Consider the following 15,997-nt stretch of genomic DNA (forward strand, 5'->3'; position numbering starts at 1 on the left):
ATGGAAATTCAAAATATTGTTTATTTTGTACATAGGTTATTGATGGTCTCTATCTAGGAAATATAAGAGGTAAGCAGCATTTTGAAGTTTTTTTTTCTTCTTAAAATTATTTATTGTCATTAAGTCAATTCATAAAGTATTCAATCTTTTTCATAATCTTTAGTATGTCAAATGAGTGGTATGTCTCTAGAATGTTTTTTCTGACACAATTTTGAGAGCATAAAGTCATATGTTGTTTAATTCTGCAAGCAAAAATGTTTATTTGAATGTGTGCAGATGTTTGGCAATGTTTATTATATGTGATTTATCTGTGCACCAGGGCATTCACCAGAACAAATGTGACCTTGGACCACAAAACCAGTCATAAGGTTAAATTTGACAAAACTGAGATTTATACATCATATGAAAGCTCAATAAATAAGCTTTCTATTGATGTATGGTTTGTTAGGATAGGACAATATTTGACTGAGATACATCTATTTGAAATCAGAAATCTGAGGATGCAAAAAAATCAAAAAGACTGAGAAAATCACCTTTAAAGTTGTCCAAATTAGGTTCTTAACAATGCATATTACAAATCAAAAATTACATTTTGATATGTTTACAGTAGGAATTTTACAAAAAATCTTCATGGAACATGAACTTTACTTAATTTCTTAATGATTTTTGGCATAAAAGAAAAATCAAAAATTTTGACCCATGCAATGTATTTTTGGCTATTGCTACAAATATACCCTAGCGACTTAAGACTGATTTTGTGGTCCAGGGTCACAAATAGAATGGGGGCATTTTGTTTTCATAGGGGGGCACACTTCAGAGAAACAGACATTCACCAAAACACCAAAACAATTTGTATTATAACTAAAAAAGACTAAGTTCTAAAACAAAACACCAAAACAAGTTACACCTGCAACAATTTAGATACATTTATTAGCTACAGAAAAACCCATTAATACAGTGGCTGACAAGTGCACAACAAATCGCAATACTGAAAACAAAATAAATCTAAAAGCAAAACAACAGGTTACATAACGACAAGTCTAAAAACAAAATAACAAATCAGAAAACACAATAACAATTCTCATAATAAACGGCGTTCATGCCGTGTTACTTACAATAAGGTTTTTTGTATGCTCACTTATTCAGTCAAAAGATTCTGGAAAAGTGCCATTCAGTGCCACTTATATAGGGCCTTTTGATAGGTCTTAACATTTTGTACAGCTAGTTGACACTATAGGTCACAGATAACTTCCCGCCATGTTACTGCATCTTTGTGATGTCAGGCCCTAGGGCAACTAGTGGGCTCCCATTTCTGGACTGTGGGGTTTGACTAGCAGTGACTTAACTCAAGAAGCAAATAAAACTTGAGCTAGCAGTCCTGAACCGACAGGACCTGAGGCTACGTTTACATTAATCTGGATACATTTGAAAACAGAGTTTTCATTTTAAAACGCTCTCCGTCCACACTAGCGTTTCCAATCATTTTCCAAAAGCTTCTCATCCACACTGAAACGTAGGAAAACATCAAATTCGCCTTATGGTGCGTTCACACCGGACGCGAATGAAGCGGCAAGCGCGAGTGATTTACATGTTAAGTCAATGCAAAGACGCGAATAGCCATCCTGCGGCGCATATTGAGCGTTTCAAGCGATTGCCGCGCCATTCGCGCGAATTGCGCGAAACGCGTGAGTTCAAAAATCTGAACTTTGGGGTGTGCGATACTGCAAATTTTGGTATCGATCCGATACCAAGTAAATACAGGGCCAATATCGCAGATATTGATACCAATACCGATACTTTTTCCTTTCAAAAACATAAACTTAAATGACCAATAACACATTGTGTATAAATAATAACTGTTGATATGACTAAAATATTATAGTATATTGTATTTATTTGACCATCTAGCACCTTCTATTCTAATTATATTCTTTATAAAACAAATCTTTTAGACTCTATTAATTTACTTACTGCTTGTTTTCTTAACAAAAAAATCTAATAAAAAAAAAAAAAAATTTCTATGTGTACTGCGTTAGACTAAATGAGACTTGTCATAACATTTGCATGTTACTGCGGTTTTGTTGATTATGATTGGTTCCAGGTCCTCTTTTGTAAGTCGATTTTAGATAAAAGCGTCTGCTAAATGTCTAAACGTAAACGTAATATTATTCACCTTAAAACTGTGTTAAAAATTCCTTGCCTTTCTGAAAGGAGTTTGCAAGCAGAGGACTCTAGAATATGAAAGCAATGCATATAGTTTTATGTTAAGCATTTACCTCCCATAGAGTTATAAACAAAAACTTAACGTGGCTTAATGCATTAAAAAGATTAATAAAAGGCCAAACCCAGTATACTGATGATGCTAATGATGTGCAGGCAAGCAGCCCAGGATATGAACACAAAGTGCATGCATGTTAAGTGTTTTCCTCTGATAGAAAACCATTTATACAGAAAACGTTTAACATTTAAAGACAGCGATAAAGATCATCTGCTTCCAGCTAATTTAGCAGTACAAAACAGGTCGTTTTGCTGATTGATATTGAAAACAGGTGTTTCTTACCATATTATTTTAATGTATTGTCTTATTTATAAACACACAGGGTGGATTTTAAACTTTTAAAGGTCCCATATTGTACACATTTCTGGAGGTTTATTTTAGTTGTTGATGTCCTTAAGAATATATATTTGCGGTATAAGTGCCAAAATCCTACCCTGGAAATCCAGAGGTCTCGTGAGAGCACAATTTGAATTGTCTCTGCAAGACACTCTGGCATCGAGCAATGATGCAGGTTACTGCAATACGTAAGCAATTGTGGGAACCAATCAAATCGGTGTATCTGATGTAGGCGGGCCAGAGGCGAGCTAAGCTGATGATGACAGCACTGCGACGTTCGAATCATATAGTAAACTTTGAAAGATCGCTGTCGCTACAGATGAACAACAAGTTGTTTGAAACGGCTTTGGCCGCTACAATGAACGAGTTAGACTTGGCTTTCCATATAAAAGAGGAACAGAAAACTGAAAACTCGAATCGTTCCTTTGCAAGAAGGACGTTTTTGCCGACTGGATACGGCAAGAGTTTAATCTATCAGTTCACGAGTTCACGCTTACATATAATTAGCCGGAGAATAGTAGTGCATGTTTGGCGTGCTGTCCGGTGAAGGGCTCCGAGCTCGGGAGTGGCCCGAACCCAGAGTACGTTACCCCCCAATAGGAGTAGCGAGAACTCGGAGTGATGAGATGGGGTGGTGGAGGTTTACTGATAAACCATCGAGTGAATTGAGGTGAGTCAGCTGTATTTAAACCTATGGCGCTGATTGACTTGTGATGTTTACGCTAAGCATCTGACGCGCTTCTCCCGAACTTTGTTAATGAAACATCATTTAGCTCTGCTGGTAGCTAAGCGTGTATTGTTGTGATTGGTCATGGCGTTATCCAATTGCGTGCAGTTAGAGTTTCAAATGCATGCTTGGTGCCACCCCTCGAGTTAGGCCTACGCTCTCTCTCACCTTCCCGCCTTTCGTCTTTAGTATCCTCCTCTCTTCCCTCTCAAACCCACTTCTCATCCCTGGATACTAATACAGCAACGGACACCCTGTGCTCGACTCTCACGACTTGTCTAGATGATATTTGCCCTCTCTCCTCCAGGCCAGCACGGGCTGCTCCCTCAAACCCTTGGTTATCCGAGTTTCTTCGTGAGCAGCGCTCCAAACTTAGGGCAGCTGAGAGGAAATGGCACAAATCTAAGGATCCGTCTGACTTGAGTATGTATCAGTCTCTGCTGTCATCATTCTCTACCCAAGTCCACACTGCCAAATCTTCATACTTCCACAATAAGATCAACAATGCTCCAGACACACGAAACCTCTTCAAAACTTTCAATTCACTGCTTTGCCCCCCTCCACCACCTCCCACCACTACTATAACAGCTGAGGACTTCGCCACATTCTTCACAGACAAAACTGCATCTATCAGCAATCAGTTCTCAGCTCCACACATACAGGAACTAAAATTGATCTCACCCGCATCTGGAACTCCCCTCTTCTCCTTCAGTCCCCACTCTGAGGCTGAAGTTAGCAAACTTCTCCTCTCCAGCCATCCGACGACATGTCCTTTAGATCCTATCCCCTCGCACTTTCTTCAAGCAATCGCTCCCACAATCCTACCGGCGCTCACACACATCATCAACTCATCTCTTCTCACAGGCACCTTCCCTACTACATTTAAGCAGGCCCGGGTAACCCCGCTGCTCAAAAAACCTACTCTAAACACTTCACTTGTAGACAACTACAGACCTGTCTCTCTCCTTCCATTCATAGCAAAAACGCTGGAACGAGCTGTTTTCAACCAGCTATCTTCATTTCTTGCGCAGAACAATCTATTGGATACCAACCAGTCAGGCTTCAGGAGTGGCCATTCAACTGAGACTGCTCTACTGTCTGTCACTGAAGCCTTACGGATTGCAAAAGCTGATTCCAAATCATCGGTTCTCATTTTGCTGGACCTATCTGCTGCTTTCGACACAGTGAATCATCAGATCCTTTTGTCCACCCTCTCATCGCTGGGCATCACAGGAACTTCACTTCACTGGTTCAAATCCTACCTCACTGGTAGGTCTTTCAGGGTGGCCTGGGGTGGTGAGGTATCCAAAACTCAACAACTGGTTACTGGGGTTCCTCAGGGATCAGTTCTTGGACCCCTCCTCTTCTCCATATACACTACATCTCTAGGCCCCATCATACAAGCACATGGCTTCTCCTACCATTGCTATGCTGATGACACACAGCTCTATCTCTCATTCAAACCAGATGATCCATCGGTAGCTGCACGAATCTCAGGCTGCCTGGCGGATATCTCTGCATGGATGAAGGAACACCATCTCCAACTCAATCTAGCAAAGACTGAGCTCCTTGTTTTCCCTGCCACGCCGACTCTACAACATGACTTCTCAATCCAGTTAGGTTCATCAACAGTTACCCCTTCAATTTCAGCCAGAAATCTTGGTGTAATGTTTGATGACCAATTGACTTTTAAAGACCACATAGCTAAAACTGCTCGATCTTGCAGGTTTGCACTGCACAACATCAGAAAGATCAGGCCCTTCCTAACAGAGCACGCTGCACAACTCCTCGTCCAGGCCCTGGTCATTTCCAGGCTGGACTACTGCAATGCTCTACTAGCTGGTCTTCCAGCATGTACAATCAGGCCTCTACAAATGATTCAGAATGCAGCAGCACGCCTGGTCTTCAATGAACCAAAAAAGGCCCATGTCACACCTCTCTTCATATCCCTTCACTGGCTACCAGTGGCGGCTCGCATTAAGTTCAAGACACTGATGCTGGCATATAGGACAGCCACCGGCTCATCACCTGCTTACCTACGTTCACTATTACGAATTTACACTCCCTCTAGATCTCTGAGATCCTCTAATGAAAGACGCCTCGTTGTACCACCACAGAGAGGCATGAAATCACTGTCCAGAACATTCTCGTTCAATAGTCCTGCCTGGTGGAATAACCTTCCCTCCCATATCCGGAATGCACATTCCCTAACTGCCTTCAAGCGACTTCTGAAAACCCATCTCTTTCGACACTATTTGACTCAATAATAAAAAAAAAAAAAAAAAAAAAAAAAAAAAAAACTTCTCTCTTTTCTTGATCTTCCCTTTCTATTCAGTACTTATCTAACAATGCCGATATATGGTATTTTTGAGCACTTCCTAGGTTGACCTGCCTCCTTAGGACGAATCACTTGTTGCATCCCCAATTGTAAGTCGCTTTGGATAAAAGCGTCTGCTAAATGAATAAATGTAAATGTAAATGTAAATGTTAGGCAGTTTTCATTGCTCGATCCCAGACCCTTAATCTTAATAGATTAGGGTCTGGATTTTTCCAGGCTACCAAAATCCATCTCAATATATTTTTACAGCTCCTTTTTAGGAGCTCTGTCAAAAACAGGTCGATTTTGGCCCATCTAATTAATATTCATGAGCCTCTCTTCTGATTGGCCTGTTGTTTTCTGAGTGACGCACAGCCAGGCCAATCACAGGTAACTACGGTCATGTATGCTTTAGCCGAGCCCAGAGCCATATAGAGAGAGAGTTGCGACAACGGAAGTCCAAAACGCTCGATCGTCACGTGATTCACGCAGCCCTCAAATAGTTCCAGGAAGTTCATAGCGGGCAATTGGAATACATTGAGTTAGAGGGACAGGACAGCAATTTTTGGTATTTAGTTGACAAAAAATGATTTATTGACATTATTTATAAAATAATGTATACATGTATACGTAGTATATATATATGTAGTTGTAATAGTGTTGGTTTTAAAAGATAAAAACTGCTAATATTTGAGGATTGCTGTGGTTAGCGATCCGTACCTGCCTTGTTAACATATTTAAGGCTGAAGTTACCATGGTAAAAGTCCGTGTTTGCTATATAAACGACATTGTGGTCTTTTACCAAGTAATTCAGCCTCTATAAATAAATATAATTATTTCTATATGTGCGTGTGTGTTCTTACAGCTTGTATGTTAATCAAGTGCAATCACATCTTAATGTTTACTGTCGTTTTACTAATCTCATTGTAAGTGATAAGTTTGTTGTCTTTTTAAAATTAATTCCAAATAAGTAAATATATTTATGATTAAGTGAAAATGAATCTTGGTTAAGGTTTTTGATTCTTGTGCACCCCTCAATTATTAATATCTAAAAATATATTTGTAGTATATTCAAACTGAAAAAACTTAAAACATTTTTACACATTAAATCATATATTTTATGTATGTTGAGTTTTGTTATGCACATATTTACATAAATCGATTTAGACATTTATAATAAATTATAAACCAAGTTGTCCTTGAACAGTCTCCATTACAGTTTGCTGTGCTGCATGGGAGTGCACCAGTCACATAAAGCAGAGTGAATGTATGGTTACTCTACTGATATGGAGAGGAGAAAAAATGAATCATCAAGTTTTGTTCAATTTACATTTATTTGTATGGCACTTTTTAGTATACACATTGTTTCTAGCAGCTTTACAAATCAGAGCTCTGTTAACAGGCGTATCAGTTTTACTGTAATGTTCATATTGCAGAAATGTTCTGAAATTAAGCTATACAAATCATGCAGTTAAGTAACATGTAATCAGAAACAATGAACAAATTAAAGCATGATGTGATCATGTTGATTACAATGCAAGGGCAATTTATCAGTTTTGTATGTTTATTTAGAGTCTGCTTCATCTGAAGTCCTCTCAAGGGTTGGCGTCATCTCTTCATAGGTGCTGGTCATCTGAAGTCTTCATAAAAAAGTGGATATAGTCAGCAGGAGCAATCTATAGTGTAGAGAATTTTGGTTAGCTCAAAGAATTTAAGATGATCAATATATGTGTGTATATGCATGAGACTGTTTCTCTCATCACATATACACTGCAAAACTCCACCAGGTCTTATGACCAATGAATAGGATGAAATGAGTTATTTAAAACATACATTTCAGTCAGGGAAAGTAGTTTAACTCACAGGAAATCGTGTATAATAATCGTCATTAAATATACGCAATTTCCAGTTTCTGATCAGTAACAGTAATAATGATATCGACTGGTTTCTTTGTCCAGCAAATTGTTCAGTGATACCCATTACTCTGACGTTGGCCCGTCGTCACGGCAACGCATTTTTACTAACCAGAACGGAGTTAAAACAATTGAACAGAATAGGGCTTAAGGTAGCAATATGAGATCGAAACAGTTTAAGTGACTTTTGTAATGTAAGCATTCAACACAGAGAATCATTATATGTGAATATATGGTTGTTTATTAAACTATTCTACTTACAAACGATCGCACATAGACAAACGTACATAAAACACAAATAGACAGAGAACGCGTGAGAGAGAGAGTATAAGAGAGAGAGAGAGAGAGAGAGAGAGAGAGAGAGCATGATACAGGGATGAAACGGTTCTGAACAACCTGAAATCGTTTTTTATAAAACGCCTTAAACGCAGCTATCTACGTTTGTAGAAAGAACGGATACTTGCAAGCTCTCATCGTTGTGCATTGGTTCCGTATGGGTTCAGTTCAGAAAGTCCTTTCCAGTTTCTTGAGAGTTCCTTTAGAGTTTTTCAAGTAACTCAGGCCTCATCTCCTTATGCTAGGTGAGCAACCCCCCCCCCCCCCCCCTCTGGGGGGAGGTGCGGGTGACGTGTCTTTGAGGCAAGAGCATGAGAGAGAGATGAGGGAAGGTTTATAAACCTGTAGGTCGTTCACGCCCACAGTTGGACCTTGTCCAATCCGGTTGATCTGAGTTTTGGAGGGAAGATTGAAAGTCTTTGTCTCTCAAAATGGTGTTTCGCATGTGGAAGCTGATTGGTTGTTTGGCCACAAAACTTTCAAAAGTTCAATAATACCTATAAAGCAAGGAGTTATTAAGATGCCACAAACATTAACATTTAGGGAATAATAAATGCTGCTCATAGACACCAAACATGATCTATGTATCTTCTCGTTTGACTGAGTGATTCTAAATGTGAGAGTCTTAGCATGCGCAATAATTTACCTATTACGGATTAATGTTTGAGGCCGACATACATAACAGAAACAACAATATAAGAAAAGGTAACACATTGATATGTGTACATTTCTATATAACTGTATGTCTGAATAAGGAAAGTGTATCTGCATTTCTGTAAGAGTCTTATCTTGATGGTGGGGGATGAGTTGGATAGTGACCAGAGGTCTGGCTCATAGCACATAGGTGTTAATCATGGGGGAGAAGTCATTTAAGGAATATAACTAGTTATTTCATGTCTGATGGGCTCCAGGCACTACATATCCCCTCTTTCGAACGTTGTTGTCCGTCCAACAGACAACAGCGAGCGACGTCAAAGGTGCGGAACAATCAGGCATGCACCCGGCACTCATGGCTGGAAGAGAGAGGTGGCTCTCTGGAGGTTGGTGCTTCAAGGAGCGACTGTGGTGCCGTGGTCGACGTTATCAGGTGTGATAATGTAGACAGTGGCAAGGTATGGGTCCTCGAGCTTTGTGCAGCAGGTGTCGAGGCACTGTCACTTGTCATCCTGACCCAGGTTGGTCTGTGTCAGGTGGTTGTTATCTAGTATCTGTGGTCCCTGCAGTCTGGAATCGCTGGTTGGACTCTCACTTGTGAGAGGGCAGGTAGTTCCAGGGTTCGCAGAGAATTGTCGTAAAGATTTTGTAGTGTAAAGAAAGTTTCCGACGGACCCGGTTAGGGTGCAGGAGGGCAGCAGGTGTCTGTTATCCCGCTGTTTTGCTCAAATGTCATCAGGCGTCTGATGTTGGGGTTGTCGACACTGACTTGAGCGGGTCTGAGTTGTGTTGGTAGGGGTTTTGCTGTTGGGCCTGTGGGCCCGTTGCTCCATTCAACATTGTCTGGCTGCTCCTGAGGTGTCGGCTGGACTTATGGGATGCTTTTTCCTTTTGGGAAGTCTAATGCGGTGTTGCGTTGGGCAAGGAGTCAGAAGTTTATCTTTCAGTACTTCTCAGTGGAGTTTCATTCAAGGAGCTCTTTGTTAGCATCAGAAACTCTGTTCTGGAAAAGCAGGCGTGTCCAGCTGTCCTTGTGGGTGTCGGTTAATTTTGGTACTCGGAGACTTGCAGGTTCAGTTCATTTACCTCCTGTCTGAGGCCCTTGAGGGTGTGGGCCAAGGAGAAGATGATGCTGCTCAGCTCCTGGTTGTCCAGGCTGGATGTGAGTTGTCCATTTGTCCATTTGGTGAGTGGCAGGGCTGGATGTCTGAGACACGCTGGTTCACAGTTCCTATTGTGAATCTCGCTGGCTGCGGCATGCTTTTGGCTTCCTGCGCTCTTTGGATGCAGGTGTCGCACTCAGGCATGTTTCACTGAAGTACTGGTGAGCAATGTAGGTGGTGACAAGGATGGTCTCTTAGTTGACACGGGTGTCGTGTCTGGTGCCATCTGGTGGTAAACGTTCACAGATGTTTCTCGTCGACTGACTGCTTTGCATCGTAGAGAGGCTGTGTCGTTTGAAATCCGCTGGTTTCGAGCTGGCATCAAACTTAGCATATTCTGATGTCCTCTGTCACTGCATGCTTGGCAGTGCGCCACTTTTGCGTTGGTAGTGGCTTTGGTACTCTGGTGTATTCTGCACGGTGCATCTTGGGCATACATCAGCAATGACCCCCCTTTGTTCCTGGAAAGCTGGGAGCTGTGGCGGTGTTTGGTTATCAGGAACAAATGTGAGGATGTGTCATCTAGATGCGGCATGTGTGTGACATCACTGAGTTGTTTTCGGCTTAGTGCCTTAGTGTGGTCGGACAGTGCAAGGTTAAGTGTCAGCAGTGCTTGGGAGCAGTGGAGGCTGCTTTAGCAGAGCTATTTTGTAGGTGGAGCCAGTGTGCATGGGTGTGATGCAGGCAGCGAAGCAGCGTGAGGTGTTTGCTTGTGGCTTAGAAGCGATGCTTGGGTTGGGTGGGTGGGTTTTTTGTTGTTGAAAACCTTAGGCAGCCACAAAATCCCTCAGTTTTTTCCTGGGCCTTTCACTATTTTTCCACGAATAGCATGTAATGTTCTTATTGTGATGGCAATGCTTGTCTGGAACAGTTGTTAATGCTCGTCTGTTTCAAACTGAGTGGTGTTGTTTGAAACTGAGCTTAGCCTACTTTGAGTCTATGCAGGTTAGTAATTTTCAGAGGGAGTTCTTGCGACTTGCTGTGACACAAGGGTTGATCCGATTGCCGTCACTCGTGCTGTGATGTCAGGTGGCCCGGCTTAAGGTGTTGCAGTGGGACAGGCTTGTCGTTTTCCACTAGGTACCTGCTCTGGGCGTGTCTTGCCTCGCTCTTTGGTCTATAAGCACATGGGTTTGTGTGCGTGGGACCCTTGGTCTGCAGGCATTGATAGTTATAAACATCACACATTGGTGGCAGGTCTCTGTGATTCCCTCTGTCTTCTGGTGCGATTGGCACATCGCTGGATGGCTTGTGCAGCGCAGCTGTTGTCATCTGGGTGCTGGGCTCTGCTGAGAGCCGCTGCAGGTGTAATCCACCCCCCTTCTGGCCGCGCTGTCAGTGTGGACCAGGGTGGAGGTAGTGGATGGCAGATGATACTCCCTTCAGTGTGTGCAACTCAGGGATTTGGTGTAGCGCAGGTGTCATTTTGGTGTTTGTGACACTGTCTTGAGCGCTTGTTTTCCTGAGTGGGCGGTTCTTTTCACAGTTCTCCAAGCTTGTCGGTGGTTTCTGTGTAGCCCTGGATGCAGGTAGGCTTGGTGTGGTGTCATGTCGTTCTGTGCGTGGGACCATGTACATGACATTAGTTCTGCATCATCGTCATATGTGGAGAGCAGCTTTTGCACCACTTCTGAGTGGCCATTTTCCCTTAGGCTCTTCGTGACGGAATTGTTTAAAGTCTTTGAAATACCTGAATGGTATGTACACTGCAAAAGATTACTTTTCAGAAAGGGGGTGTGGCTTCTAGAGTGGGCACTGCTTCACGTATTCCATTGAATGTGTGTGCAGCGTTAGGGTTTTAGCCACACTGTGTTTTGAGCCGAACAGTGACCCCTTTTGGTGAATGCAGGTAGTTCGTTCGCCAGAGTGTAAACATCTGGGAGTAATCTTATCTAGCAAGGCTTTCTCGCAGTTGAGGGAGTATCGTAGGGCTGTGAGAAACAGGAAGTAGCAGGTTTTGCATTGTCTATTCCAGGTTAAGTTCAGAGCACAGGTGTCCTCAGTGTTGGCCTGCACTGATCTCAGATCACTCCCACACAGTGATGTCGCTGCGTGTTCAGCTCCCATACACCACTGTATGTTTGTTCACCTTGGTCAGTCAGACATCCCCCCTTGGCATGGGGCAGCTGGACAATCACTTTGCTAATCTTTATTGCCTTCTGGTGCTTGGCTGTTTTCCGGCGGTCTGTAGAGTCCGCTGAATCGAGCGATCGCTGTACGGAAGAAGGCTGTAGCATTTGGGTGGTGACTCACAGTGTGATGTGGATATCTGAGGGGAAAGATTTTCTGGCGTTGATGCCATCTTCCCTTGGTGCCTGTTGCGTTGTCTCACGTAGGCTCAGATGCTGGTCGTAGCAGTCGTGTTCTTAGCTGCTGTATTCAGTTTTGACAGTTTTGACTGCTGGTACAAATGGCTGGGGTCCTGTTAGCTGGAGGTGGAGCTAAGCAGATCTGTCTCGTGGTCACACTGGGCAATGTTCTTGCTTAAAAGTCAATGTTTTGCAGACAGGCGTGTGTTGTAGCCTACTGCAGTGTTCAGGAAGACAGCGTTTTGTGGTGACACCTGTCAGATTCCCGGCCAGCTTGCTGGCGTGTGAGGTGTGAACGGTGGGCTGTTAGGCCCGGGAGAGATTTTGTGTTGAGCTCTCCTGTTTGTTCATATTGTTATCTGCAAGCATTTGAGTTCTTTAAGGTGTGCTGGGTTCAGCTCACTTTGTGTTTCTTTGCGGAGTCGTTACTTGAACTTCGGCGTAGGCTGCTTGCAGGAGGCCTTAAGAGGCTTTGGCCGTGGCATGAGTGCTGCTGTCTGCCTGGGTCCATTGTAAAGAGAGCTTCCGCTGTTTAGGAGTGTTCTCCTGTACTGCTCTCTGCGTTCAGTCTGTGGGGGTGTTGCAGGCGTGTCTTGAAGCTTTTCTCCTCTCTCCTCGTGTAGGTCCTTGTCCTCTTCATCCGCTATCTCTGAACATCCAGATGGTCTAGGCGGTTCTGCGCGCTGTCCTGGTTCCGTCGTGGGTGAAGCTTTCTCCGCTGCGGTTTTAGTCAGACGATCTTGTTGAGGGCGTGGTCACTGATGGTCCGGGCTGTAGATGAGTTGATTGGTTCTCTTCAGCCGTAGCTCTTGACTGGATCGTGATCCATTCGCCTGTGTGCGTGGTCGTCCGGCTGTTCTCCGCTCAGGGGCTGTAGTCACTAGACCCAGGGCAGGATGGCATCTTTGCCTTGTCTGGACTGGATGGCGGGACTGGATGGTGACATGTTGACACAAATAGAGAGGGAGAGACAAAGCACAACGAGCCAATGCAAGTCCGTACAGAACTAATGAGCTAAAATGTTGCTATGTGTTGCGCACTTAACTGATGTCATCAGATGGTGACGCAAACTAAACGCTTATTATCCTAGCTGTAAAGAAGGGGTCAGATAGTTTGTGTGGGTAAACACAGGAAACTATGAGTAAACTTAATGATGAGCGATTAACTTTGGAGCTATTCAGTTCATCGGTGTAGTTACCAAAAGATTTCACTGATGTTCAGACAGGTTCAGTCTCTAATAGGGAGAAAAACAAAAACAAAATCCATCAGAAAGAGAGGTATAAAGGGTTAAAGCAAAAGAGAGAAAGTGAGCTGACTGCCAGCCCTGGGGTCAGTGACGGGGCCCACCGGGTGGGGGCGCTATGGAGTCGTCACACCTGGGAAATGGCAGAGCTGAGAGAGCAAAAGAGAGAAAGGCCCCCCTGGGATGGGCCGAATTACCCGGGGTACTGAGAGTGCAACTTGATCGATTTGGTCAAAGTTTAAATTTAAATCAAGACTGTTTAATCAAAAATTTAAAATGAGCAAATACAATTATAATTGCTAAAGGGAGAGTTGAATCTAAGGCGGTGAAATAATTAAAATTAAATCACACACACACACACACAAAAAAGAAAACATACATTATGTTAATTATCATTATGGTTTAAATAACAATAATTAATAATGTAAAATCAAAAAGGAAAAAAGAAGGGAGAGACTGACTGGGATTATCCATAAGCGTTGTTGCTCAAAGAAAAAGAAAAAAAAAATGAAATCAGGCATAGGTATTGGAAGAGGTTTTAGACAGACTTCTATCTTTTAATAGAAGGAAATACCTTTTATGCGGGATTTCAGATTCCACCTTCTGTGGATTTAAACGCGCATCTAAGCGCAGTTACCATGGCGACGCGTTATCGCGGGTGTATATTTCTTGTGTCCGTTTTACTGAACACAGGTACATGTGTTTGCAAACTTTAACTTAATAGGATGGTTACACTATTAAAAGGTTGCTTAGTTACGATGCGTGCACCTTGATCTTGAGTCAGCCTCCTGACTGTGTGCTTTGCACAAAACAAATAAATAACACTCGATCAAGATTTGTACAGTAATAACGCGAAGTTGTTTACTATATTAAATCTATTCGATGAGCAAACGGGGTCAACCTAATCAGTTAGCTAAGCTGAGGTTTTAACCCAAAGGAGCAAGATAGCTGCTTAACATTGGAGTGCACATCAATGGCTAATCTATCTACCCTCAAAATATAAAGATATGGCCTTGTAAGGTGAAAGAGGAACATCGCTCAATCAGCTTCTTCACGCTAAAAAAAGGTTTCCTTCGCTTAATTTAGGGTGGCTTTAGGACGCACTATTTTATAGGGTCAATATATAAAGGCCTTAAGGTGAATGAGGAACATCGCTCAATCAGCTTCTTCACGCTAAAAAAAGGTTTCCTTCGCTTAATTTAGGGTGGCTTTAGGACGCACTATTATATAGGGTCAATATATAAACTGCAGTTAAGTTACGTCTTAACAGCGGTTGAGTTTCTCTGTGCGAGAGGCTCAAACATCTGTGAAGGTGTTAAAGGTGGGCTGGTCCACACCGTTCTAACACACACACACAAACAACGCGAGCCGAGACGCGAGTCGCGAGCCGAGTTTGAATAAACAAGCATGTAGACACACAAATTATTCCTGAGCTGCTCACATCACATAGTTTAAAACTGCCCCGCATTCTAACGCCAAATTATGTAGAGAATTTTGGTTAGCTCAAAGAATTTAAGATGATCAATATATGTGTGTATATGCATGAGACTGTTTCTCTCATCACATATACACTGCAAAACTCCACCAGGTCTTATGACCAATGAATAGGATGAAATGAGTTATTTAAAACATACATTTCAGTCAGGGAAAGTAGTTTAACTCACAGGAAATCGTGTATAATAATCGTCATTAAATATACGCAATTTCCAGTTTCTGATCAATAACAGTAATAATGATATCGACTGGTTTCTTTGTCCAGCAAATTGTTCAGTGATACCCATTACTCTGACGTTGGCCCGTCGTCACGGCAACGCATTTTTACTAACCAGAACGGAGTTAAAACAATTGAACAGAATAGGGCTTAAGGTAGCAATATGAGATCGAAACAGTTTAAGTGACTTTTGTAATGTAAGCATTCAGCACAGAGAATCATTATATGTGAATATATGGTTGTTTATTAAACTATTCTACTTACAAACGATACATAGACAAACGTACATAAAACACAAATAGACAGAGAACGCGTGAGAGAGAGAGTATAAGAGAGAGAGAGAGAGAGAGAGAGAGAGAGAGAGAGAGAGCATGATACAGGGATGAAACGGTTCTGAACAACCTGAAATCGTTTTTTATAAAACGCCTTAAACGCAGCTATATACGTTTGTAGAAAGAACGGATACTTGCAAGCTCTCATCGTTGTGCATTGGTTCCGTATGGGTTCAGTTCAGAAAGTCCTTTCCAGTTTCTTGAGAGTTCCTTTAGAGTTTTTCAAGTAACTCAGGCCTCATCTCCTTATGCTAGGTGAGCAACCCCCCCCCCCCCCCCTCTGGGGGGAGGTGCGGGTGACGTGTCTTTGAGGCAAGAGCATGAGAGAGAGATGAGGGAAGGTTTATAAACCTGTAGGTCGTTCACGCCCACAGTTGGACCTTGTCCAATCCGGTTGATCTGAGTTTTGGAGGGAAGATTGAAAGTCTTTGTCTCTCAAAATGGTGTTTCGCATGTGGAAGCTGATTGGTTGTTTGGCCACAAAACTTTCAAAAGTTCAATAATACCTATAAAGCAAGGAGTTATTAAGATGCCACAAACATTAACATTTAGGGAATAATAAATGCTGCTCATAGACACCAAACATGATCTATGTATCTTCTCGTTTGACTGAGTGATTCTAAATGTGAGAGTCTTAGCATGCGCAATAATTTACCTATTACGGATTAATGTTTGAGG

General features: G+C 42.4%; 1 protein-coding gene across 2 annotated transcripts in view; it reads left to right on the plus strand.

Annotated features, from left to right (window-relative positions):
- The window catches only part of dusp22a (dual specificity phosphatase 22a), a 75,823-nt gene that overhangs the window by 904 nt on the left and 58,922 nt on the right, over nucleotides 1-15,997 (plus strand). For both annotated transcript variants that reach the window (XM_073849983.1, XM_073849984.1), the window contains exon 2: nucleotides 36-69. In XM_073849983.1, the coding sequence (XP_073706084.1) occupies nucleotides 36-69 (34 nt within the window). The remainder of the gene's footprint in view (nucleotides 1-35; nucleotides 70-15,997) is intronic.

Source organism: Garra rufa, chromosome 11 (genome assembly GCF_049309525.1).
Source record: "Garra rufa chromosome 11, GarRuf1.0, whole genome shotgun sequence".
Classification (NCBI taxonomy): Eukaryota; Metazoa; Chordata; class Actinopteri; order Cypriniformes; family Cyprinidae; genus Garra; species Garra rufa.